The 27,725-nt window shown below is 36.4% G+C and overlaps 1 protein-coding gene across 1 annotated transcript; it reads left to right on the top strand.

Moving 5' to 3' along the window:
* Positions 1–543: 543 nt before the first annotated feature.
* BRD9 (bromodomain containing 9) lies at positions 544–26,878 on the top strand. Its single transcript, XM_010576877.1, is given in 16 exon segments — positions 544–662; positions 2,375–2,507; positions 4,215–4,275; positions 5,178–5,317; positions 9,404–9,514; positions 10,385–10,500; positions 13,568–13,700; positions 16,066–16,141; positions 17,940–18,035; positions 18,684–18,816; positions 19,614–19,725; positions 21,367–21,405; positions 21,866–21,937; positions 23,328–23,430; positions 25,087–25,254; positions 25,999–26,878. Coding segments are annotated over 16 exon segments (1,713 nt in total). The 3' UTR covers positions 26,100–26,878.
* Positions 26,879–27,725: the final 847 nt, after the last annotated feature.

Below are 27,725 nucleotides of genomic sequence, written 5' to 3'. Positions count from 1 at the left end.
GCCGGGGCCGGGCGAAGGCGGCTCCGGAGGGGCCGGGGGCGGGCGGTGGTGTTGGTGGGCTTTGAGACCGAGCGGTCTTGGTGGTTCCTGCGGCTGTCGGCGAGGGATGCCGGTCTGTGCCCTTGGTCGGGTGGTGCTTGGGTTTCACCTTCCTCTGACAAGGATCTCGGGAGCGTTTTCCGGGAAAGGCGAGGAGTTAGTTCCATACTGCAGTTCCTTACTCCACACCTGCGGGTCTGTGGAAGAGCATGATGCAAAATGTGCTGAACGGCTGTTTCTTAACAGGGGTTTGTTAGCCCTGGCTGCTGTTTTTCTCCCCACATGTATTGCGTGTATCTTCAACCTGCAGCAGGTTCTAGTACTTCTAGAAGGCGCAGCAATAATTGTTGTTTGTTATCACTTCCATGTGCATTCGTGAGATGTTTTACTTTTTTACTTTAGATTATGTGGATAAGCCTTTGGAAAAACCTTTAAAGCTGGTGCTTAAAGTCGGAGGAAGTGAAGTGACTGAACTTTCTGGGTCAGGGCATGATTCTAGTTACTATGATGACAGATCAGATCATGAGCGAGAACGACATAAAGAAAAGAAGAAAAAAAAGAAAAAAAAGTCTGAGAAGGAAAAAGAAAAGCATCTAGATGATGAGGAAAGAAGAAAGAGAAAGGTAAACTGTGATTTTTAGAATTCAGACATACCGGTCTTCTTCATGCTTGCTTATCAGATCTAAAATCTGGTGTGGAGTATCAGAACTTTTTTTTTTTTTAAAATCACTGTTGCAAGAAGCGTATTGTTTGGAGACAGCCCTTCACCAAATGTGGAAAACCCCTCTGTGTGTTTTGGTGTATTTCTCCCATTTAAATGAGATATCCCTGTGATTATTTTTTTTGAACAAAGTAAAAGCTCGTTTCTTGTAACTGCTTGTTTGTCTTATTCATTTGCTTTGTCTGTAAGTATGAATAGTTCTGGTTTTAAGTTGGATGTTTTGTATTTCAGCGAGGTGAGAAACATGTTTTGCTACCCTTTTGAGGAGGGTATTTTCAGCTTTTCAAATAAATCTAGATTGCATTTCTGTTCCTGAGATATGCCAAGTTATTGTACATTGAAATTGATATGTTTACTCAAAACAGCTTTCTGAAATCTGATCTGTTGAGTACTGTGGTACAATAGTCTTGTTGTCTCTTGTTTAGAATAACCTGCAGGCTAGGCTTTGCGGCTTTGTTAGTAGCAAATGGTACGATCACCTTAGTTGTCTGTGCTGAACCTTTAGGAGTTAGATTGAAATCAGCAAGAAGACGACGGTACAGTTACCTGTACAGTTTCATTTTAATGGTATTTCTTTTATGTACTAATGATTCTCTGACCTCTCTGCTTTTTAATTCTCTTCTGTTATGCAGGTTTACTATTCTCCTATGACAGTTTTTTAGTTCTACTTTATATGTGTGTATGGCTAACATCTGTCATTTTGAATTGATTTGTTTGTTAGGCTTGTATTATGTGAAAGTGATATATCTTGTAGGATTTTTCAGAAGCTCTTGAATACAAGGAAAATTTTCTTCTTACAAACATTTTAAATGTTTCAGTTAAGAGTATAGCTGTGACTTGAAATGTAGCAAAACAACTGTCTTTAATAGAAGATCTTGCAGCATCAAATCAAATTATTTGGTTTGCCTTTGCTAAATTGGGGGTGGGGTGGATTTTGTTTTCCCCAGAACTTCATTATTAGTGGATGCAAGAGAAGCTAACGAATAGATAAGTAACAAAACTGTAGTCTGAACAAAGTTAATGAAAGTATGCTTTTCTGTGCAAACATGAATAATGACTGTGAGATTATAGGAGTGACTCAGGCATGCCTTTCCTTTGAAGCTCAGGAAGAGATCATTAATTGCCACCACTGTTACAAAGCATTTCTTACGGTTCTTTTGTAGATGGCTTACTTTATTGACTCCTGTTTAATGCACCAAACAACAAAAACACATTGATCAAAGCAGAGCTACAGACTGATTTTTACTAAATAGTAAATTAACTTCCTTCAGTCTCTGGTGTAGCTTATTATCATGCAATATAAATATATATATATATATATATAAAAATAGCTTCAGTGTTTAACATTCTTTTCAGTAAAAGTACAGTAACTAATGATAGAACGATAGTATATTGAATACAAAGAAGCAAAAGCTGAACTGTATTAGTTTTAATTGGAGAAGAAAATTGAAAATGTGACAGTGCAAATGTATGCACTATTGTTTAAACCATATTATGGCTCAGATATAGAATGAGTATTCCAAATGAAAAATCACTGTCTCTTACCTTTTGGTATGTGGGATTGCATATTTCAAGTACGTTCTTCAGAAATCTGTCTTATTCCTGCTGTGCTAGGAAGAGAAAAAGAGGAAAAGGGAGAAGGAACAGTGTGACACTGAAGGAGAAACTGATGACTTTGATCCTGGGAAAAAAGTGGAGGTTGAACCTCCTCCAGATCGTCCTGTCAGAGCATGCAGAACTCAGCCAGGTGAGCAATATGAAAAATTAAATCACCTTGGGTGTTTCTAAAAGCACGCACAACAAAGCTTTTGTCAAAGGTACCAAAATGTAAAACTTCCATGAGGATTTGCTGAAATCTAGAGACCTTATTTTTTCCAACATTCAGAACTTTCTGCTATCTGAAAAGTCAATATTCCTCTTGGTGCTTTTGGGTTTTAGTACGTTTGTTTTCATGTGACTGAACTTGCCAAGGACATCTGTCTCTGGCTTCTGTTAATTGGCAGAATAAAGCTAGTATAAAAGTATTACTGTGTGTAGTGTTCACCTAATTCCTTTTCCTTAGCATTTACAGAACAATGGTCAGAATGTCTGAAACGAAGTTTTGCTCAGTTCAAGAGAAAAGAATCTTGCAGAGACTGCTTAGCTGTTGTTATGGTCTTTTTTATAACCTATGTGGAATTTTAATTTTAGTATCTCTATTTTCATCAAAAGTATGGCAGTAAGTTGTGATAGGGTGTCTCTAAAGACTGTAGTCCCCCCAGTTTTCATTTACCAATCTTTAATTCTCATCACCAGCCAAAATACTTATCAGTTGCATGTGGTAACTTCTGCATGTTTAATCCCTTCAGATTTTGTCATGCTTTCTCTGCCTGTAGCCATTGCTTGATAGTTAAATTTCAACATTATCCAGTGGAAACTTTTACTTACAAGAATTTTCAAATACATCATGATCTTGCTACACATATGCCTGGAAAATGAACTTAGTAGCAAAAAGTTGGGTCTTTGCAACACTGCCCATTGACTGGTCAAGTAATGTGTTGAGGAATTTTCTAATTATGACTGCACATTAAATTGAGGAATGGTGTCCATCAACTGTCAAGGTGACCTGATAGGGGTAACTGAAATTTTCTGGTCAAAGCTACACGTCTCTGGAGCCTTGAAAAACTGACAAGCTAAAACCTGCTCTCTATATTGACAAGGCTTATGTTGGCATCTGCTTAGGAAATGTCGTTCAAAAGCATACAAATTACCTTACCTTTTCTGGTTAAGAAAGGAAATGTCTCTGCATTTTCATGTTGAAGAGTTGGAGTTTTGATTCTAGATTTCAGCATGCTGCTGCTTTAGTTTTTAAACTTCACATTAAAGCTAGTCTCTCTGATGTATGTGCATGGAACAGGTAATAAACATGTAGTGTTTATTGTTTAATCTGTACAGGAAGTGAAATTGTAATCAGTACCTCTCTTGGTACAAATCTGCATCTATTTGTCACTCTTCTTTTTGATTGAAAAGATTCAGAGAAGCTAATTGCATGGGTGTTATGGTAAAGAAACCATTAAAATTGAATTGGATAACATGTTGCAAGAACATGGATTTCCCAACTGCAGTATATGAGGAACCAAATTGCACTTTTCCTGTAAAAATACATAACACCTTACTTGCACCTTGCTAATACATTTTCTTACAACTACTAGACTTAGCATTACATCTGATTTAACACCTACTAGTTTCTAATGTGATTAAAACTCAGTAAGTAGTAAAGGAGAAGAAATAGTTACTGTATGCTTAGAAATCTGATGTGCTTCTGCTTTGAAATCCATGTCTCATTGACCTTCAGATCAGTACAAGCTGTACTTGTAGTTAAGCTTTTTCTGTCTGGTATTTATCTTTTAAAATGAATAAATACACCTATATTCTGTTTCATTGCACTTACCTGTGTTTCCATCTCAAACTGCAGCTGAAAATGAGAGCACACCGATCCAGCAGTTACTAGAACACTTCCTTCGCCAGCTTCAGAGGTATTGAGCATCTTGTATCTACAGCTGTGTCAACAGATTCTAGTGCATATTTGTATGTGTTACTTTACAACTTCTTATCCTGGTTTTCTGTTTGAAAATAGTGCCTAAAGACTGGCTGTAGTATGTTTGGTAACCTTTGTAACCATGTCGGACCTGGTGGTTTTTAAAGATTAGTTGAGGAAAGTTATTACTAACTATGCAGTTCTAGCTTTTGGTGGGGAAGTGTTTTGGGCAAGGGGTACGTTGCCATTATAAATTTATTAAATGCTAATGACTTAATTTGTGAATTAAAAAACAGTTCTGAATTTTAATAGTTTAAAAGATTGGACTGTTCTCATGAAATTTTGTTTTATTCTGTGTCCTCTGTCAGATACCAAAGCAAGTTTATACCTGCTTACTTGATAATCCTCTTAATTTGGAGAGGCTTTTTATTTTATTGTTTTCCATAAGATTGTTAATGCTGTACCTCATGTTTTTAAAAAAAAAAATTAGTTTTCCTTTTTTATTACATAGCAATAAGCTGAATTTGGAACTAATTTGAAAATATTAAACACTGTAGTTATTGTTAGAGGACCTCATGAACAAGAATTGAAGAGGTTATTACTCAGTGAAGCCAAAAGACCCATTTGAAGTGTAGATAGAGACACAGAATGCATACCAGAAATAATTAAGTAATTCAAGAATTAGCTGAGTCTCTTTCAGAAAGTCTACATATGCATAATCAAAATTCTCTCCTGTATGAGGAAATTTTTCAAATATGCTTCTGTTTTATGGAGTGCGTTTAGTGTTTTTTCTTTTTTTAAGTAGTGCTATTCTTTTTATACCATGAATGTAGTATAAAAACAATGATAATTTTGTTTGCTGATATAAATCTAAATGTATTGTTTTTATTTTTAGGAAAGATCCTCATGGGTTTTTTGCTTTTCCAGTCACGGATGCCATTGCTCCAGGATATTCCATGATAATAAAGCACCCCATGGATTTTGGTACGATGAAGGAAAAAATTGCAGCGAATGAATACAAATCAGTCACTGAATTCAAGGTGAATTAATAGATATTTAGTTATTTCAGAACTGTTTAGTAAGAAACTGAAGATTCCTTTTAACTATAGAAGCCTTTCTTACATTAATTATTTTAATGTGCATTTTTTCAGAACTGAGCACTTTCGTATGTTCTGTGTGGTAGAATGAGTTTCTTGCTTTGTTTTTCACTGTGGAAGCTCTGTATTTGTCAGATTCTACTATGATCTACTACAAATTACTGTGGAAACCAAGAACATGCTCTAAAGTTCTATGGAATTCATGCTGCTAGACATAAACAGGAGTAAGACTATCACAAAGACTTAGGCAGAATTCCAGGTTCTTCAACCACTTATTTTTTATCTTTAATTATCCTGTTTTCCATATAACTTCATTTGGAATGGTCTTTTGGCAGAAACTTACTTGGCAAGTTTATTGGCAACTTGACTTGGCTATTTTGTGTATTGCTATTGCTGTAATACTTTACTGGATGCATTGTGGTTTTACAGACAGTGCAGTAAGAAATCTTTTCATGGTATTGCCATGAAAGCTCCTGGAAGGAAAGGAGTTTTCTTTAACTGATTCATGAAGTTCTATTAGCTGCCTTCAGTATTATTGTTTTCTAGAGTGGTGTTGATATAACAACAGACTTGGCAGAGAGGATTGGCTTGCTTCTCAGGGTTAATTTCTTCTTTTGAAAGGTCCAGCAAGGTGAGCAAAGAATGGCTTTTATTTTTTATAGGTGCTCTGACAAAGATTACTGTTTTTTTATGTATGCTTTATTTTTTGAAAAAGGTATAGAGATTTACAGGAAATAGTAAAGCAGGATTCATAATAGCATTGCCATCAGCAATGCCTTCAGGTCTCTAAATTCTGTTGGCTTGCTGGATTGTCTTATTCAGCAACTTAAAAAGGAAGTTTGAATGGGAGCTCTGTGCCTCTAGTTACAGGCAAGGTTGCAATATTGAAACTGGTGGGATAGCAACCTAAAAAAAAAAAAAGGAAAGAAAATTGCAGCACTGTTTAGACCGACAGATTCTTTTTTTTATGAAGGACTTAGTTTCTGCTGATACTCTGAGGAGCAATAAATAGTTGCTAGAAGTCTCCAGCTTACAGTGACATAGAGGTTGGACTCACTTTCTAGATATATGAGTGTACCTAGTTATGCTTATGCCTTTGTAATTCTGTGTAATACAGAAATGAAGTCTATAGGTTTTTGACCTCTAAAACAAGGCCTGCTCAAACAATTATCCTTCATTTCTGATATACCTATTATAATCAGATGAGGCTAGTCACAAGCCAATAAATAATCTAAGACTAGAATCCACAAGAACCATTTTCTGCATTTATAAGAAGGGAAATTGCTGCAGGAGACTCATCAGTTTTACTGCTGAAAAAAGGGTCTACTTCAAAGTTGGGCAAGCAAAAGACTCTTCTCTGTCCTTTTCTGCAGCACTTCAAAGGTCATCGCTAGATGTACAGCTCACGTGGTCTTCATCTGCTTTTTGGCTCATAGTTTGCTCCTCCATGTCACCTTCTCAATTTCTGTTTTTGTGATGGTGTCGTTAAGTGAAGTCAGATGGCTTAAATGCCGTAGAAAGTCACAGACTCTATTCACCTACTTGCTTATATGGGCTTGATGACAACTACTAAATGATTAGGAGAGCACTGCTCTGACACCCCTATATGGAAACAGGAAATAAAACAATTTTTTGTTGTTACAGAATCTGATCAGGATTGCAGTAGGGCAAGGTTATTTTTTGTAATTGTTGGGTGCCAGAGAAAGTTTTAGAAAGACTTTTATGTCCAACCACAATAGTAACCTTCAAAAATCTTTGTCTCAGGAAATCTGTTCACTGGTCTGTAAACTCAATGGGTTAACTTTTCAAAAAGCATACCATTCTGTTTGCATACACTTTTGCACATGGTCAAGTCGTCATCAAATATAGTGGACTCATGCACAAAAAACATCTGCATTTGTGTCTACAGAATAAGTGAAATCTAATTGCTTGAACAATCGTCGTTTAAATATTGAAAAATTACTAAGAGATAAAAATACATTCTTAAACCAGGTGCCACTTTAATTTGTCTGGGCACTTCAGAAATTTGACCCTAAAAGACTACTGCATGAATCTTGATTATTGATTTGCTAACTTAAGAAATTTTCAGAGGCATACAATAATGTCATCTTAATTCAGTGTTTCGTAGAGCTTCTAATAATGCTTTCTATGCTTTACTCTACAGATCAGTAGCACGTGACTAGAAAAAAGGCACCCTAGAAAAAGCTTTTACAATCTGCAACAAAATTTTTTTGGTTCTGTTTACAGTGGACTGTGTTGCACCTTTGTTTTGGGACACCAGGTGCCCACCAAAGCCATTCTATCACTCCTCTGCCTCAGCTGGACAGGGGAGAGAAAATGTAACAGAGGGCTCGTGGGTTGAGATAAGGACAGGGAGAGATCACTCAACCAATTACTGTCACGGGCAAAACAGACTCAACTTGGGGAAAATTAACTCAATTTATTGCCAATCAACCAGAGTAGGATAATGAGAAATAAAAACAAAGCTCAAAACGCCTTCCGTCCACCCCTCCCTTCTTCCTGGGCACAACTTCACTCCTGGATTCTCTACCTACCCCACACAGTGTTGCAGGGGGATGGGGAATGGGGGTTATGGTCAGTTCATCACACGTCTCTGCCGCTTCATGCTCTTCAGGGGCAGGACTCATCGCTCTTTTCCCCTGCTCCAGCGTGGGGTCCCTCCCACAGGAGACAGTCCTCCATGAACTTCTCCAGCATGGGTCCTTCCTACAAGCTGCAGTTCTTCATGAACTGCTCCAGCATCAGTCCCTTCCATGGGCTGCAGTCCTTCAGGAGCACCCTGCTCTGGCATGGGCCCCCAATGGGGTCACAAGTCCTGCCAGCAAACCTGCTCCAGTGTGGGCTCCTCTCTCCACAGATCCGCAGGTCCTGCCAGGAGCCTGCTTGAGCATGGGCTTCCCATGGGGTCACAGCCTCCTTCAGGCACCCACCTGCTCTGGCGTGGGGACCTCCCTGGGCTGCAGGTAGAGATCTGCTCCACCGCGGACCTCCCTGGGCTGCAGGGGGACAGCCTGCCTCACCGTGGTCTTCCCCATAGGCTGCAGGGGAATCTCTGCTCCAGCGCCTGGAGCATCTCCTCCCCTCCTTCTGCACTGACCTGGGGGTCTGCAGGGTTGTCTCTCTTGCAAGTTCTCACTCCTCTCTCTGGCTGCCGTTTCTGTGCCCCAGCAACTTTTTTCTCCTTCTTAAATATGTTCTCCCAGAGGCACTACCACTGTTGCTGAGGGGCTCAGCCATGGCCAGTGGCGGCTCTGTCTTAGAGCCGGCTGGTATTGGCTCTGTCAGGCATAGGGGAAGCTTCTAGCAGTTTCTCACAGAAGCCACCCCTGTAACCCCCTGGCTACTAGAACCTTGCCACACAAACCCAATACAACTTGCATCAGTAAAAATTACTTGAAATTATGTGTGACACATAACCATTCAAAGGAGAAGACAAAATCAGGCTTGGCTGGTCTGGTTTTTTTGTTGCATGCAATGAGCATCTAGAAGACTGTTTCTTATGCTTTGAAGTTTTCTTTTCTTTTTTTGTTTTTGTTTTAGTGCAAGCGACTGAAGAAGCAGTCAAATTACTAGAATTAAAATTATATGTAAGACACTTTGTATCTTTCTGATGTCATTGTATTTCTCGAGTCCGTTCTGATTTAGAAGGTGGGAAAAACACTAAAAAGTACTTACCTTGGTACCTCAGTCCTATTAATTTCTCCATTTCTTCTCTTTGGTCCGTTTGCATAAGGAGGAAATGTAACATCTGGCATTCAGGGAAAAGTTGTGCGGTTTGGGTTTTTTTGTAACCAAAAAGCCAATTCCAAACAAAAGTGAGCATCTTGAAGCAAAAAGGGCTCAAACCTTTGCAATTCTGTGTGACCTTTTGGCTTGCATTTACTCCATGAGCCTGCTGCTAAAATATTGCTGTGTTGTTCACAGAGCTGCTGTGATGGATTGGTATCTTCCAGTCATTTAACAAAGGAAATAAAAATTTTAACAGTTCTTTTGTTTTGTATTTTACAGGCAGATTTTAAACTGATGTGTGATAATGCAATGACTTACAACAGACCAGATACTGTTTACTACAAGCTAGCCAAGAAGATACTGCACACGGGCTTTAAGATGATGAGCAAAGTAAGAGAACTATTAAAAACAAAAAGCAGAAACTCTTCAGGAGGGGTGGGGGTGGTGTGGTGTGGTGTGTTGTCATACTTAAAAGGAACATAATTAATAACAATGATAAATGTTATTTCATCCATCTGTGATTAATTATAGCAGTGCCTGTTAGTGCTGCTGTATTTAAGGGCTTGATAGCATTCTTGTTTTAACCATACCCTTATTTCTCAACTTTACCTGCACCGCTGAAGTCTGTAGGAACTTTTTCCACTGGCCTCAGTGGAAGCAATTAAGATCTGTGTTTATAAAACCCAACTGTAAAATACTGCTTCTGGTTGAAACTTTGAAAGCAAGATCTCTTTTAAGTTTTATTTCTGCATAAACAAGAAATTTTTATTTATTTTTTTTTTTTAAGGTGGTGGGTGTAGGGGAGGTTTCAGGGGTTTCACAGATGCGTGCGTGCAAACACTTTTTACTCATACAGTTGTTGGCTTGTAAAATGAAGTTATTTTGGTGAGCTGCTCTGTGTGTGTGTGCGTGCGTGTGTGTGCGCGTGTGCATGTGTTGCAGTTATGGTAAGTTTTGTGTAAAATAGGCAGTTGTCTTTGCATATGCAGTTTTGTTTGTTTGTTTGTTTCTCTCTTGATAGTTGGGCTGCAGAAATTCTGATGCCATGCTACCATGACCAAATCATGTTGCATCGCCATTGGAAACGAGGCATTAAGAACAAAATAAGGCCATGGCCATTCCCATCCCATCCCATTATCATAGCATCTTGGCTATGAGGGAAAGGTTAAGTCCCTGCCGCTCTGTCCTTTCTGATTCTAGGAACGGCTGTTAGCTTTGAAGCGCAGCATGTCGTTTATGCAGGACATGGATTTTTCTCAGCAGGCAGCTCTTTTGGGTGATGAAGACACAGCAGTTGAGGAACCTGTCCCTGAAGTTGTTCCTGTACAAGCAGAGACTACCAAGAAATCCAAAAAGCAAAATAAAGAAGTTATTAGGTAAAGGTTTTAATGGGCATGCTTACTGGTTTGTTGCAGCTTTTGTAATATTAGACAGCAGCAAAGAATTGAGCAAAAAACCTCCTTTCAGCCTTTCTCCTTGTGGTCAATAGGATAAGTGGGCAATTTTATTGTATTTTATTTGTTTGTTTATTTATAGAACTAGTTTAATAACCCAGTGATTCCCAACTTGAAACAAACAGTTCAAAGAATCACTGCATATTCTTTTAAACACTTACAGTTAAAGTATATTTAGCTATTTTTATCCTTATTTATATCTATGTTAAATAATGAGAGTTTCTTCTCATGATGCTTTGAAATGTACTTTCATTTTTAACATAGCCACAAATACCTTTTGCATCTTGTCCTTTTTTGTAAAGTGATTGACTGTATCAAAACCTAACAGGATCTTTCTGGGAGGCAAAGTGGCCCCAGATCAGTAAATTATTTTATTTAACTTTAGTCTTATCTGGCAGGTTGTAGAGATACAGGAGATTACTTCTGGAGCAGATGATAACATCTTCCCAATGAAATCTTACTAAGCTTCTTCATAAAATACACTGCTAGTGCAATAGCTGTCTTCCAGCTAATAGGCACCCCTGTGTCGCAAAGTCATGTTTTTATAGTTAAAATCTAATTTTAGTCTAACTAAAGGGTTTTATTTTCTATTTTATGAGGAGATTTTAGCGGAAACTGTGATTTACAAGCAAAGTGTGTTGTTCAGTGTACTTACATAGACATCCTAGGATAGATGGTGAATTTAAATTGTAAGGCATTATATCAAGTGGAATTTTATGAAAATAAAACTAAGAGCATTACTAGGCATGTCTTAAATAATCTGATCATGTAGATATGTTCTGCAGGCTTCTTTCTTAAACATCCAAAGTAAAAAAGTGAAATGTAACTTGTTATTCCAAGTTCATGCTCTCTCATTTTTGTTAAAAGTGAACTTTAGAGTTAGAATCAGCCACATTTTTTTTGTTACACTTCAAGCATTTTTGTAATCCTGCTTAATGTCTGATGGAAGTAGTAGTATTTTAATGTAGTTGTTTTGTGGAAATAGGAGACTGCAACATATATCTTCAAAAGCAATTTTAAACTGAGTAATTTTTTTGGCTGAAACTATTCTAATGTCAGCATGCAGAAACATATCTTTTGCTGTATCATGGAGAGTTATCAAGGTGCAATTTGTTCTTTGTTTAATGGATTGTGTATAGGAATTAACTGAAGGTACCTTTCTGTAAACAAGACTTGACTGGGGGGGAGGTGGTTTGGGTTTTGTTTGGTTGGTTTTTTTAAAAGATGATGATTTGGTTTGTATGGTGCCCAGAATAATAGATTTTCTCTTCTGATTAATTTTTACATAAACTCCATTACAGGAGTAACTTTGTACTTGGCCACTTTTTCTGTGCTCATCTTCAAATACAGATAGCTAACAGAGCAAGAAAATGAGACTGCCAAGCAATATAGTACTGTTCTGTCTTTAGTATCTACCTTAACATACAATTCAGATAGTTAAAAATAACTGACCTTTAATTTTATCCTGATACCAGTTTCCTTATAATCAGTTGTGGTATAAATTTACTTTCCTGTTCTTTTCAGTGTTTATGTAACTGTAGTAGTTGGAATTTGTTTTTTCTAATTAACTTGACCTTTTAAACACTTATATTTTGGCATCAGTAGGATAGATGTTATTCTTTTTGATGTACAGTAAGAGCTTTGGGGGGAGAATCAAACCTAACAGCAGATACTTTTGCCTTTGTATTTCACAGTTAAAAACAGAGAAGGAGCTGAAGTCAATGTTTGCAAAGTATTAAAGCAGTTTAGACCTCTCTACTGTAGTTTAAAAAGTGACTTGATCACTTGGACATCCTAATATCTAAGTAGTTTTTGAAAATTTTGTCCAGGATGTCGCAACCTTCTGAACATTCTTGCAAAATTCTTGTCCATGAAGTATTCTGTAGAGTGTGATAGAAAGTGTCAGTTGTTGAGGAGTTTCCTGCTGTGTACACCCTTTCTTAAAGTTTCAATGAAACAAAAATCGTATAACACATTTGTCTCATAATAGTATGATCCTGTGATCTTTTTATTGTCTTTAATAGCAAAACTTTCTTGTGTATCGGATCTGAATCTCTATACAGAGAGAAATTCTTAGCTAAGCAAATGGAAGAAGATAACCCACGAGAGAGAAATGGATTTGGTGTGAGGAGATGCTCTACCCAGTACCTAAGGTGTTTGGCCCTAGTGTCTAATGTCCATATAATGCCCTGAAAGATTTTGATGTACAAAGTTTATTTTAAATATATAATATAATGAAGACTGCCATGTCCTATGATATCTTCTCAATTCCCCTTATAATACTACCTTTCTCTGATTTTCTGTAATAGCTAAGATATGTCCTGTTCCATCTTAGGTATGCTTGTTTGTTATGTTTTTACTGTTTTGGTGCTTTAATGAAAAGGGATCTACTGAAAGATAAATGTTAAATTCTGTAATTTAAATAAGGAGGAATGGCCTGATTGATACTGATTACGAATACTAATTGCCAATATTAACAAACATAGGAATTAAAGGACTCCCTGTTAGACTGGGAGCAGTGTCCTACTTCTACAAGCAACTAAATGACATAATACTCATAAATGCAGCCTGTTGGGGTTTTTTTTCTCAGATCAGAGTTACACAGTCTCCATTCCTTCATCATGTAATTTCTTTTCTGCTTTTTTCTATTTGGAATTTGTGAAAATAGCATATTCACGCATGTGGGAGACTAAGGACACATACAGCATTCACCTTGTATTAAGGCAATTTTACTCCCAATCTCTGTTTTGTAATACTTCCTTTATTTTCATCAAGGTACAAAAACAATTAAATTTTTGAAGTTTGGTAGTTTTCAGCTTCTGCTGCAAAACTTCAGTTTCATGATATGATTATAATTCCACTTAAATGCTAAAGTAGACTGACACTGGGAGAGGAGTGGGACTGGTGGTTTTATTTAGCAAACCCAGAATCAGCCCTTTGTTTTGTTTTAGCTTTTAATTTCTACAGCTACTCCTCTTCTCTTTCTTAGTTGCATATTTGAACCTGAGGGAAATGCGTGCAGCCTGACAGATAGCACCGCTGAAGAACATGTCCTGGCACTAGTGGAACATGCAGCAGATGAAGCTCGGGATAGGATCAATCGATATCTACCCAACAGCAAGGTCTACTGCACAACGAAGTTCACAATTCCATTTTGTGTCTGACTATTGAATGCTTTGTCTCATCTTAGGAAATAGGCTTCAGTATTAATGTTTTCTGAGACTAACATTTAGGATGTATGCTTTGTGTGGAATACCAATGTGACAATTGTCTATCATTTAGTTCCCACTGAAGCCCATTGTAGGGTGTCCTAAATGGATCTCAAGTTGTATGGTGTGTTGAACTTCTTTAGAAATTCACTTGCAGAAAACAGTGAAATGTTGCTCAGTCTTGAATCTGGCTTCCTTAATTGCAACCCTTAGCATTGAAAGTGATTAGAATAGCATCATGCTATTTTTATTGTTGCAACCTCAGAAAAAGCAAACTTTGGCATAGGTTGAAGGGTTATTAGGATTTCTGCCCCCAACCTAAGGAATTCAGGAATTTTTTAAGTGTTAAATTACTGTTTTCAATGAGAAGTCCAGAACCTCTTGTAGTTTTGTACCTACAAGTAGGAGCTGTTCAGCTATAGTACGTTGTTGCGTGCATACAAAATACAGACGTCTTTCAGTGACTAGGAGAAGATAGCAGTAGTTTGTCCGTGTTGGAATTTTGGACAGTGCTAACCAGAGGTTTGATCATCTTGATTGTGATTCTGATGCTGTTCCATGTGTTTGGTTTTTGTGCTGTTCCAAGAGTTGGAAGGAAAAGCTCAGTGATACTGTTAGTGCCGTTTCCTCAGCACGATCTGTTTATGGGCTGTGTTTTTCTTAGGTATGTGATAATACTGGATTCCTTCATTACTTCATGCTAGGGTTGGACTGAATGCTACAGGCATTTGCTACAGGCCTGTGTTGACATACGTTTATTCTGTTTTGCTTGCATCATGTGGAGTCTTATGACCACCTTTGTCATCATTTCTCATTCTGTCACATACTCCAGTGACCACTGCAATCAAAAAAAAAAATGAGGATATTGCTACATCCTGCATTTTCCACCTATTTTTTAACAACTGTTGCAGAAGAAACTCTTGCTTTGAAGCATTAGTGGTAGCAGTTGTGTCTTCAAACTTAAATGTCCGTTTCTTGGACAATGGCCCTTGTTATGCAGTCACCTTAGGCTCAACTGGGTTAGGAAGTAAAGCCTCAAAGACCAGTGGGAGAAGGTTTGGCTTCTTCAGTATATTTCTGTTTCTTTAGATAATTAGAAGACTTGCTAGGATTGAAGGCTATTTGAGACCTCCAAAGTAAGGGTGGCTTTTTAAAAACCCTTTAAAGCAATACCAATCTTTTGCTATGTGCTAGCTTTACTGAAAAGGCCTTTCATGCTGATGCAGTCAGTTTTGCAGTGTTCAAGAAACAGTTGTTCTAGGTGTGCAGCTCTTAATTGTCTAGGCTCTTAATCAGCTAGACAACCCGCTGCAGATCCCACTGAATCTAGGTAACACTGACACGTTCTTAAGAGTTCAGCCGTTGTTAACTTTTGCCATCAGTTGAAGGTATCGATCCTGTTTATTCCTTTTCCAGCATTTGTCACCTCTATTTTTATTATATGCCAACATTAGCTTTGGCCTTATGTATTGAGAATTTTAAACTTTTTAAGAGAGAGGGGAAGAAAACAAAATAGGGGAGAGGTTTATTGTTCAATTTACTTGAAAGTATTTACTAGTATTTCTTTAGGGAGAGCATAGTTTTCATTTTCCGTCTTTCCTGAGAAGTTACAGTCTTTTTTGCACGATTCATGTGTAGTCAGTTTCTGACATCAGCTTAGTTTGTTGTATCAGTTCTGGCTCTATCTTTACAGACCCTAGTGTGTTCTATTGTCTTTCACATCTCTGGCTGTCTTTTTAGCATTGTGTTTGTGTGCTCTGCTAGGTCTGTCACAGCACTTCTTCCTCTTTAAGATTTTGATAGCATGTTCATAAAAGTACTTGTAATTAGATAAAGTTGTGGATGAGATATGAAAACAAGCAGTTCAGTCTAAATTTGAAAATAAACAGTGAGGTAGATTGTGGATAGGAGTTGCAGTTCTGCTTCTAAAAACAAAGTGTGTTTTAGGCTTGGCAGTCAGAATGCCTGGCTCCATACTAATTATAATGGAATTGTTTTTGTTTTGGATGAATACTTTGGATCTGATTTAGGAAGATGAATAAGGTGTTGTATATATGACATATGAACTTTTACTCCTAAGTCTTCTGTTCTGAAGCATTTGCTAGGTGGTGATAAACAGCTGTGACCCAAGGTTCTCTGTATTAAAAAGGGAATACCAGAGTGTGGGATCTGAATACAGCTAAAAATGCTTTTTATTGTTTTCTGTGTAAGTGAGCAACTCCTTGAGTTTGGACTGTTTTGAGTGATTGCTTCTGTATCTTTGTGGTTCTATTTACAGATTGGTTATCTGAAAAAAAATGGAGATGGAACTTTATTATTTAGTGTAGTAAATTCATCTGATCCAGAAGCAGAAGGTAAATGCTATAATCTTTCAAGAAAACGTTTGTAATGTTCAATGTTCTAGCAGATTTTGAAGTCTTAACAGTACATACAGATCCTGGGTAGTATAGATGAGGGGGTTTTTGTTTGTTTTTTTTTTTTTAAATTATTCCCCCAACCATTTTCCCCAACAGCTATATTTAGTATCTCCAGTATAGGATGTTTCTCTTTGCCTTTCAAATTTTCACTCTACTCATGCTAACAGTAAGAAGGTAAAATAGGATCTGTTTATAAGCACTTATACATTGCTGCAACTTTATAGAGAACTTGGAAGACAGGCTTTTGCTCCAAGTACCCTGTAGTGTTAAAATCTAATGGACAAAAGGTGAAGGAAGGTGCTTTAATCCTATGTAAATGTGCAGTGCACAGATGTAAATTCAGAATTGTCTTTCTTAATTTCCTAATTTAAATTATTAGCTACATTTCAGTTGTAAGTTAATTAGGTTTTGCTTAATTGTTTTTCTTTAGTTCCTTGATCTTTTCTGTGGGTTTTTGTTTGTGTTAGTACTATACAATATTTATATTGTCTTATGCTTTCCAGTTGTTTTAGTTTTGAGCTCAAAATGCAGAAGTTTTGAAAGTTTGTAATGAATGAAATGTCATAGTCTTTATGCTGCTGTATGTCATGTTGATTTAGCACTTCCTTCTCTGCACCTTTTGAGATTGGAATTCATTCACAGCTTACCTATTGTTGCTCTGATGAATGCATGAACCCTTTTGACTAGTCACATTTCTGTTGATTTTTTTGATTCAGAGATACAAGCCTGTAACTCTATTACTGTCTAAATTTTCATTTGGAATTTTTCTGGAATGAAATTGAGCATCTCAGCTGCCATCATGCCCTTACCTATTTCTGAGAAAAGTAGTAAAATTAATGTGATTTAATACATCTGAAATCATGCCACTGAAAATTTAGACAGTGATGATAATGGGAGCAGAGCAAGCTTCTGCTGTGTGCTGTAAAGTACTGTACTGCTTCCTGATGTTTCTGTGCTCCAGAATCTTTTTTTGATTGTTTGTGTAGTTAATACTAGTTACACTAAATTTACAGCTAATAGTATAATCTGAATTTTTGTTGTAGTTTGGTTTTTGTTGTTTTGGGTTTTTTTAATCCTAGTAAGGTTCTAGGGATAAATTTGCTTTCTTGTTCAGTAATTGAGCATGATTACTATTAGGTTCCAGAACAGCCAGAGAGATTTCAAATAACTGGAAGTGTCCTAAATGTTGTTGGGATTATTTTTTTTTTAGTTGTTTGGTTTGGTTTTTTTTAGTTTAAAAGCATATTCCAAATTATTTGAGTTATTTTAATTAAGCAGTTCTCAGAACTTTAGAAGAAAGAAATAGTGCTATAGCCATAATGGTACTTATCTTAACAAGGTTCTTTACATGGTATCTGGGTTTCTATAGACAAACTACCACTTAGTCAACAGAAGAAGTTGCTTTTATCACTTCATAATATCTGGATCTTGAATGTTTGTGAATCAGCTAGTAAAAGAATTTCAGATGCTGCTGTATACTTTAAAAGTGAAATAACTAAGCAAGCCATAGATCTTGTGACTAAGAGATGGAAACATATTTACAGCATCTATTTGAAATTTAAATGGAGAACCTGAATTACACTACCTATCCTTAAAGTACAGATTAAAAGACATTTAGCCTTTATGGTAACTGCAGTGTTTTAAAATTGCAAAATCTAAATATTCACCATAAATAAATTTTAAACATTAAAAGTTTTTCTAAAAATTATTACCTTCTTTTAAATCAAATTATTAGAGGAAGAAACTCACCCAGTGGATCTGAGTTCACTGTCAAGCAAATTATTACCTGGCTTCACTACACTGGGCTTTAAAGACGAACGAAGAAATAAAGGTAAATGCCAAAGAATATGTTTTAACTTTGTGTTAATTAGATGTTTGAGCCATTTCTTGATATAAAATAATTTCAGATTATACCTGTCTCCAAAAGAAAGTTCACTTGGTTATTTCTGTAATATGCAATTATTCCATTTACAGCAGAATGCAGTTTTAATTAAATTTACTTTTTTGCTTATTAAACATAACTTATTTAGGAGTTTATGGATTAATGTTTTGCCTTAGTGCTATAGCCACACTAGAAGCTTTTCAATAATGGTACTCCACTTTCTCTGGAGGAAGTAATTTTTCCTGAGCAACTGCGCTTAAAAGTTGAGAAAAGACCTTTTTGGTCATTTGCATTTTTGTATCATATGACAAGGATTTCACAAACTGGATTTTTTTTTTCTAGTATTATTGACATTTTTCATAGTTTTTAATCTGCTCTCCAGAAACTGACTGGCAAACAACAGTGAAGTAGACATGTGCAAAAAGCAGAAATATAAAAGCAGGTGGGGGGATGAATCTTTTTGTGGGAGTGGGGTGGTTAACTAGTTCTTTATTTTCCAGTAGTGTAAGTACGTTTATTTATATGGTTAAAATAGTTGCGCTGATACTAGAGTCACTTGTGTTAATCATTTGCCATCTCTTTCTTCTACCTGTCTAGTAACCTTTCTTACAAGTGCTAGTACAGCACCTTCCATGCAAAACAATTCTATATTTCATGATTTGAAATCAGATGAAGTGGAACTCTTGTACTCAGCATATGGTGATGAAACTGGGATACAGTGTGCCTTAAGGTAAGCGCTTCCTTATTAGGAGGCCTAACTTCTCATAGCAATTTTATGAAAAGCAGTTTGGACCAAATGTCAACTAGGAGCCTCCAAATCCTGATATTTTTTTCTAAAACTTACTTTAAAAATAACTCACTATAAAACTTGAAGCTAGCTTTCATCCTGGTTGGCTGGGGTTTTTGAGGGGTTGGTTTATTGGTTTTGGTTTTTTCCCATTTGCACTTTTAAGTTACCCTGTTTTATTGCAAGGCTGTTATGGATCTTGCTATTAGGGCCTTTGACCACAGGATATTGTAGGTTGCTAAAGATTTAGCATTTTGCTTTAAACCCAGCAGTAAGTAGGTTTAGATATGCAAGTAATAGATTTCAGTGACTTTAACACAGTGATATTTTTCAAGGAGGTTCAAAACAGAAATGCTTGAAAAGGAAAATGCCAGTTTTCATTAAATTGTTAATTTTGGAGGGAAAGAATTAATCACAAGCTTTTTGCTTCTCTGTGCTTTTTTTAAACCCACTACCAATGACAGTTCAAGTGAAAATTTGCTGGTAGTTGTGAAAAACAAGTTTGCACCTACACTTACTTCCATTTAAAAAAAAAAAAAAAAAAAAAAAAACAAACAAAAAACCAACAACCAACCCTTCTTGAAGGCCTTAATTACTTTTCTGAAGAAGCATAAAAAAGTAAAAGAACAAGGAAAATGTAGGTGTAATGCAGCATAGTTGGGGAAAACCATATTACAAGTTGAAATGTGTTTTACAAAAGTAAACATTTTCTATAATGCTTATATCTCCATTCCTATTAGCTTACAAGAATTTGTGAAGGACGCTGGAAATTACAGCAAGAAAATAGTAGATGATCTTCTGGACCAGATCACTAGTGGAGATCATTCCAAAACTATTTATCAGCTAAAGCAGGTGTGTCCTTGATGCACAGAAATGTCACAAGTTCATCAAAACAAGAACAGGCCTGTGTCTGTTTTTTAATGTAGTATGAGATGCTTTGTTCCACTGTCAGTTCAAGCAGTGCAGGCTTAGCTGTTCATGCAACCATGCGGTGAACCAAATTAGAAACTGAATCAGCAGACAACTAATCTTTTTCTTTTCTTCAGCAAGATCAGTTCTCCAATGTGGTTCACTATGTGACTGCAGAAAGGAAGAGGCAGGGGGGTGCAAGACAGCTTTGGGGAGAAAGGGCCAACCAACTGAATGGTGTTTGGGTAGCCCTGTCACTCAATGTCATGATATGTATCTGCTTCTGAGTTATATTGCAATGCTTTCATTAAGGATTTTTTTTTCTTAATTTAAGTGCAAAATATATTCCTTGTGGAAGGATTAATTATTTGGAACATGGAAATAATGTTGGAGAATAGATTAATACCACTGTACAGGTATCTGTTACCCAACAGTGCTAACTTCTAAATTCATGTAGTATGTCTGAAGGAAAAACTTTTCACTTATTTCCAAAAGCACTTTACCGAGGAGATTCATACTAAGACTGGAGAATAGATTTTTCTCAGAATTGTGTATAATTCTAGTAGGAATCTTTGTATGCCCAAGACAAAACAGACTACCAGAAACTGCAAAATCTTGTTTCATATGATCTTTACTCTGAAAACCTCTCTTAGTTTGAAATAATTGTCTGCTGTTTAAAATCACGACATTCTGAATAATTTAAGAAAAAAGAAAGGGGGGGGGGGGGGGGGTGTGCAGGATGGAAAGTACTCGGACTTCCTGACATGGAGGAATGAGATTTAGCATAATCTCTGCAGACTTCGAAGTAGAAAAGGCTAAGTGATGTTTGGGGAAAAGGAGACAATAGAATGAAAAATACAGAGGATCCTTCAGAATTTTCTGGGTATTTTTTTCCAGTCCCTACTGGAAAAAGATTGTATATGAAGCAGGAAGAAATGTAAAGGGTTAGTTAAAAAAAATTGGAAAGTTCAAAAAGTTCAAAAACAGTATTTTGAATATTCTTCTACATTTAGAAACATATGTATACAACATATTGAACTTAGCTTTAAAATAAAACATGTGCCTTTCCGGTTTTGCCACCCTGTTCTATGAATATTGTTCCAAATGAGAATTTCTGAATACCTTTCAAATGGTTAATGGCTATTTACACTTAGAAATGCTGTTCAGTTGTGACATATGTGGATATGTACAGATTTTGTACAGTTAAATGTGTTTCAGTGATGATGTGCCATGGTGTTTTATGCTTGAGTATTTTGGGCTGCTACATTTGAGTAAGGATTAATAGCTCTAAAAGTGCAGCCTTAAATGACTTGGAATCAGAAGTTACTGAAGTAATGACTAAGGTACCGCACTTGAATATAAAATTCATGGGCAGAAGAAATAGTGTAAGGGGACTCAAAGATGAGTTAAAATGCATAATACTAAAATATTTGAAAACAGCAACTGTTACATTGTAATTCATTACAGGTATGTGAAAAGGTCAGCTGTCTCTCATTTTGTGTTTGAATATACTTGAAATTGTAGAAGAGAGAGGTCTCTCCCTTATGTTGAATAAAACTAATTGTTAGTATTCTTTCTTTCTAGAGGCGAAACATCCCAGTAAAACCACTGGATGAAGTTAAAGTAAGTTATGCTGATACTCAGTCTGTTTGGGTTTTTTCCATTGGAAAAAGTGTCTTGTCATTTAAAGCAGGGAAAGTTATGTCCTCTGGGCTTCCAACGTTCAAATCCCTAATTTTATTTAATGTGCATCTGTTCTATATAATAATGCAGAAAAGATTGGTAAGTGGAGTATATGATAAAGAAGAGACTGTTAGTTAGTCCTAAAGATGCTGTCCTAAGAGGCTGTCCTGGTTAGTTCTAAATTGTTTATACAAATGTATATGGTCACCCTTTAGGGAAGAGCTAGTCTTTATTTTTTGTGTAAAGGTTCTATGCAAGCATCACAAAACATGGTAGTGTTCTGTGGTGGCCTAGGATCTGATCATGGTAAACCAGTAAATTACACAGACTTAAGAGTATTCTTAGGAAACAAGTATAAGTGATGAAATGCTAAGATCTAAAATATGATTTCGTTCTTTAGGTTCTGCCAGTTCTCATAAAAGAAGAACACAAGTTGCGTAATACCTGTCCAGATTCTTCCAAACAGATTATGGTAAAGTGATTTGTGTTTAAAAAAAAAAAATGCCTTGAGACATTCATTTTGTTTCAGTGCAAGGGTGTGCATGCTGCATGCTCTGAGGTTCTGAGGTAGAAGATTAAAATTATTAAGATTCAAGTATCTAGAATAAGCTTTCAGTACTTAAAATGGATTCTCTGACTTTCAGTCTATTTTAGTTAGTGGCTTTGTTTGTCCTGTTGTTCTGTATTCTCTACTTTAATTCAGCATGCATAACTAAAATCTCAGAGACAGGAAGACCACTTAGGAATCTGAAAGATACTTGATCTGCTGATGAATATTTGAGGTTCAATCTGCTGTAAAAGTGGAAAAAAAACCAGTGCTATTTATCAGTTTTACCACATCCATTGAAAATGTCTTTTAGAAAGTAGGGGTAAATAATGCACATCTTACGCTTTCACGGTTACTAATCAAATCTTTCTTTAAGTGGTACAGGTTTTATCTTGCAAATTATATGTGACAACAGAAGATATGCACTGTATTCCATGGCAATTCACATAAAAATTATATAGATTACATTATAGCAACTAATAAAATTTATAGTTTTGTAAATATTCCTTATATTTTGTGGAAAGGTTTGTATCTCTCTAGAAGGTGACTGGTTAAGTTAATTCATGAAAGTGCTAAGTTTCATTTTCGTATTTCTAAAAGATAATACCTGGTTGTGTATTTACCTGCATGTCTTATTCTTCCTGCTGGAATAGGCAACCTCAGAGAATTCTGTTAGAATGTGTTTTGAAGCTTAACGACTTTTACTTTGATGTCTTATTTTTTGCCATTAGATAGCAGTATTGCAACAGGTATGGAAAAAATGAAATTGTTGTAGTGCAGGCTGTATTTCATTATCCAAATTTACAGAAAAAATACTGGAGAGACCAGCTCCAGCTGATGCTGTGTAGGGGGAGGCCCACCTTACTGGTTTTATTAGTCACATACTAAAAATTTCAATAAATCCAGTGTTGCATTGAGAAGGTGAGGGAAAAGAGGATCTGGGAGTGGTTCATGATGGGGAATACTGATAATGCTTCCCTCCACCAGAGTTCTGCCATGAGACAGGGATGAGTTGAGCATATAATTGAGTCCCAGAGGATTCGGTAATGTTGGTTTCAACAGTCCCGGATGATGAGATGAAAGATACTTAGACTGCCGTGCAGATCCCTTGCTATTCATGTGACCAGTCTGTCCTGGAACCATGTTTGAGCTGCCTGTGAGCCACAGGTTAGCCGAGATGGTTATGGATGCTCCAGTCTCAAGTGTTGTGGTACACACTTCTGAGAGTATGGATTCATGTGTTTACCTTAAACATTAAAAAGTTATTATGACAGATTGTCACTATTACTAGTCTTTGTTTCTTGTATTTTAATAGGTTGGAGAATCTGCTGGAGACAGTAACACTTCTGACTTGGACTTTCTGTCTATGAAACCATATTCTGATGTATCTCTTGATATTTCTATGTTAAGTTCATTAGGTAAGTAATTAAATATACAAGACATCAATTATGGTTTAGTTGTACCATTTAGGCAAAGTAACAGCTGGATTTGCTAAGAATAAAAACGTGTTCAAAAAGTAGTAATAAGTCTACATTTGACATGGGTTAAAGTCTAGGGCTGGTACAACATAAATGAAACCTTCGTCTGTTTTTCCTTTGAGACGTCTATGTGCTAGCGAAGCTAACTTTTCCTGTACCATTGAAGAAACCAAAGTATTTGTACTTCACAATTTTGAGAGCCTTGCTTGTTTTTGATGTATTCATAGTAAGGCAAATTTTAAGAATCAGTATGGAGCTTTGTCTCAGAAATGTTACTGCTTCATATGCTGTCTTTTGAAATAACTTGGGAAGTAGTTAAGTATGTGAAGTTCAATCATATCACCTCTTGGAATGTCCCAAAACAAAAAGCAGAAGAAACTTCAGGTGTTGGAAAGACTTTACCTTCAAATAAGGCAGATGTATAGAAGTATTAGGATACTTTCAAATACATGTCTTTGATAGGTATCCTCCTTTAAATAGTACAGGAAGTAATGTTCCCATTTCTGCCGGCTGCTGAGCTGGTCAAATGTCTTAAATAATGTCATCACACAAAAAAATAATTAGTGCTTATGGTTTAAGATACTTGTAATTCAGAATGTGAAAGATGCCAAACTGTCTATTATAAAACATAACCAAGGTTATTGAAAGCTTAAAGAAGGAAAAAAACATTTCTATATTTTTCTCCCATAGGTGCAGTATTCTTTGAAAAGCAGTTGTAAGCTCTGATTATGCTGTTACACACTAATTTTATTGCAGTTCAGTAAAAAATTAGTAAATATCCATTTTATAGATAATGTTTAGCCATATCAATCTTACTATGAATTTCTTGCTCCACTGAAAGCTGCTTATATTTTTCTTCTTCGATCTTTCTGTAAATAATCATACTTATAGATAACATAGCTTCCGGAGAGAGTTTATGGCATTATTTCTTATAATTCTTGCAAAGTTAGCAAGGTCTGCATTGAAGACAGCCCAAAGAGAAGGGAAAGAGTTTATTTGCCAGCTTGAAGTTGAGGGAAATTTTTTTAAGTCTTCAGATCAAAGAACAGTGTATGTTGGCAGATACTGGCAGTTCTTTCCAGTTTTATTTGGCTTACTATAAAATCTGTGTTGCTGGAGAGGATACTGTTCTAAAAACCTTCTGTGATGGGGATTTCTTCACCTCCATAAATTACATCTTCTATTTTAACTGCATTTTAAGTTAGATATTTAAGTAATCTTTCTACTGACTTGCTCTCCTTTGCTGCAAACTAAATGCATTATTTCATGTCTGAAGTTTAACAGATGAGGAAGACAAATTAAGCTCTTACAGCTGTTTAAATACTGGGAGTCAGTTCAGTTTCAGCCATTTCTTGTGGCATTCTCCTTCACTGTCCAGTATCGGCCAAATGCATTTCAACATGTATTTCTTGAAACTGAAAACAGATCTGCAACTGTTGCCTTTTAGAAGTGCAAAGGACAGTGCAAAGCTGACATCATTTGTGTTATAGACAACACTTGTGTTAACTTTAGAATTTTTTTATAGTGACTTTGTAATTCATGAGTCAATCTGCATGTGCTAATTATGGGGTTTGGTTGGTAACTGGTGGCCCTTAGGGAAAGTGAAGAAGGAGCTTGATCATGATGATAACCATTTACATCTGGATGAAACAACTAAGTTGCTGCAGGACCTTCATGAAGCTCAGGCTGACAGAGTGGGATCCCGGCCGTCATCCAATTTGAGTTCCCTTTCCAATACCTCTGAAAGAGACCAACATCATCTTGGTAAAGTTACTTGTGTCACAGAAGTTGCAATACTTCTGCTCTAATTGAAACTGGTTAAAACTTACATTTTGATTTATGTAAATCTTTGCATGAAACTCCTCTGATAAAACAGTGTGCTGACTACAGGATCATGTTTTAATTTTTAAATATGCATGGCAAAGGCAACTAAGAAGGCATACTTTTGACCTGCAGAATTAAGACACTAATTGTAGTTACTTATTTTTTGATGAGGCATGATTGAAGTAATTGCGAAGTAAATTGATACTGAGTGGCAAATCCCTATGTGCACTTGAATTTTATGCTGTTAGAAATACTGATGAGTAGATAATGTTTATTTTACTTTGGCATATGCAGCACCTAACAGGTGGGAGTCTACAATAGTCTTCCAACTGTAAAATTCAGTGCTAAGACGGGATGATAGGGTAACATACCCCTTAACAATTTGGTGCTATTTCTGAGAGGGTAGGAGATGTTGGTTGGATGATACTCAATTACATTTTGTATAATTTTTCAACTCAGAGTAATAGAATAATGACTGCTTTTTTAAAAAGTATCTAAATTACTGAAGAACCTCATAACTTCTTTTCCAAAATCTCCTGTTTAAATATCATTTAAATGTCTGTTTTGCTTTAAAAGTCTGAAAGGAACATGTGAAATAATCATGCTGTTTCTATATATAAATATCTCTCCATTATTTTTCTGTACTTGTAAAGGTTTTGATTTTATTTTTCCTGTATTCTACAGGAAGCCCCTCTCATCTGAGTGTTGGAGAACAGCAAGACATGGTTCACGATCCCTATGAATTTCTTCAGTCTCCAGAAACCTCAAATGCCACTACTAACTGATCTGACATGTACTATATATATTTTGTATTTTAATTGTATTATGTTTTTATAAAGTTTTTGTCTATGGCAGAAACCTCAGTTTTGTCCTCTTTTTCTGTGAGGATTCCTGTATAGTATTATCATATATGCTGGATTAAGCAAAAACAACAAAAAACCCCTATTTAGTACATCATGTTGTTAGCAATGTACCAAAACCTGCTTTTGATTTGTTTGTTGAGGGAGATCATTGTCTACTGGTGTGTGAATCTTGACTTAAAAACAACAAATAATGTGCTAGAAAAACTTGTATTTTATAAAAATTAAAAAGTGATAACCTTCCCAGTATCACGGCAGCAGTCATTAAGTGTTTCTAGTAGAATTATCTACCAGTCCTGTTCAGGTCTTAACTTGAATGCCTTCATGGAGGAATATTTTATTTCAGCAGTGACCCAACTGCATGAATTGTGATCATTATATTTCCCATCTCCTAACCCTAATAACCTGTAGAAGTTGTTTCTGTTTCCCCATATTTTTAAATCTTTTTAATCACTCTAGAGAATACTTATTTGAGAGTAACAATAGTTGGTAGTTGCATTAAAATGCTCACTACGAGAATTCTACCCTGGATCTAAAAAAGTTGGATGGTTTTGTGATCCCTTGTGTCTTGAAACACAAAGAAGATACAATACTTATTTTTTTTAATTTGATTTGTATATTTACTTGGATGGAAAAAAATACTGGATAAGGTGTGCTTTTCAGTAATTTTGAAACAAAACTTTTATAATTCAGTACTGATGTAACTGGCGGCTTTTGTACCATTGATATGTGCAAGCTGGACAGATATTATGAATTTTACAGTATTTTGTAAATAATAATAAAAATACAAAACCACTTTAGATGTTTGCAAATATCTTGTTCTTGCCAGGAGAAAATTTGCTTCCTTATCTTTACTAAGTCTGAAATATTAGGAGTTGTTGGTCTGAATTTTTGTGCTGCTTCAAAAGATAAATTTCATCGTGCCACATGTAGCCGTGAGCAAAATTAATTGTGAATTTCTAGGAACCAACAAGGAAGTCTGTCAGATAACTGATGATAAAGTCTAAATAGGAATCTCTGTTCACTCAAACTAGTATTTGGTCTGGACTATTTTTCTCCCCCTCCGAGTTGCCTCTTCCCAGCCCCTCCCCGATCCCACTCCTTAGGGATATGTGTTTTCTGTTTGGCTGTGACATGTAATTCTACGTTCAGTCAGCTATGATACTGGCGGCTGCCTTTTCCCCTCTGTGCGCTAGTTGCCTGCTCTTTCTGTTGCCACAAGTCATTTGTGGGACTTCCACCTGACCTGGATCAAAAACTTTGGAGTTTCAAACATTCTTTGCTTCCCCCCCAGTCAGTCAGTTCTGAGAAACAATTAAGGGAGTAGTGGCCCACCTAAAGGCTGGAAGTGAAGAGTGAGGATCAGGAAACAGGAGCTCCTGAAATCAGCATCGCCTGGCAAAGATGGTTTGATAGCACAGCCTTTATAATTACAAGCTGTCTCAACTGCGAAGGATCTGACACCGATGCTTCTCTCGGAACGAAAATCTGCAGCATAGCCCCCACACTGCCAGTATATCGTTCTTGTGTCTTGCCTTAATACTGAGCAGA

The sequence above is a fragment of the Haliaeetus leucocephalus genome, unplaced genomic scaffold, assembly GCF_000737465.1.
Source record: "Haliaeetus leucocephalus isolate CR32 unplaced genomic scaffold, Haliaeetus_leucocephalus-4.0 Scaffold41, whole genome shotgun sequence".
NCBI lineage: Eukaryota > Metazoa > Chordata > Aves > Accipitriformes > Accipitridae > Haliaeetus > Haliaeetus leucocephalus.
Note: the sequence above shows the minus strand (reverse complement) of the source record. Positions and strands in the feature narration are given on the sequence as shown.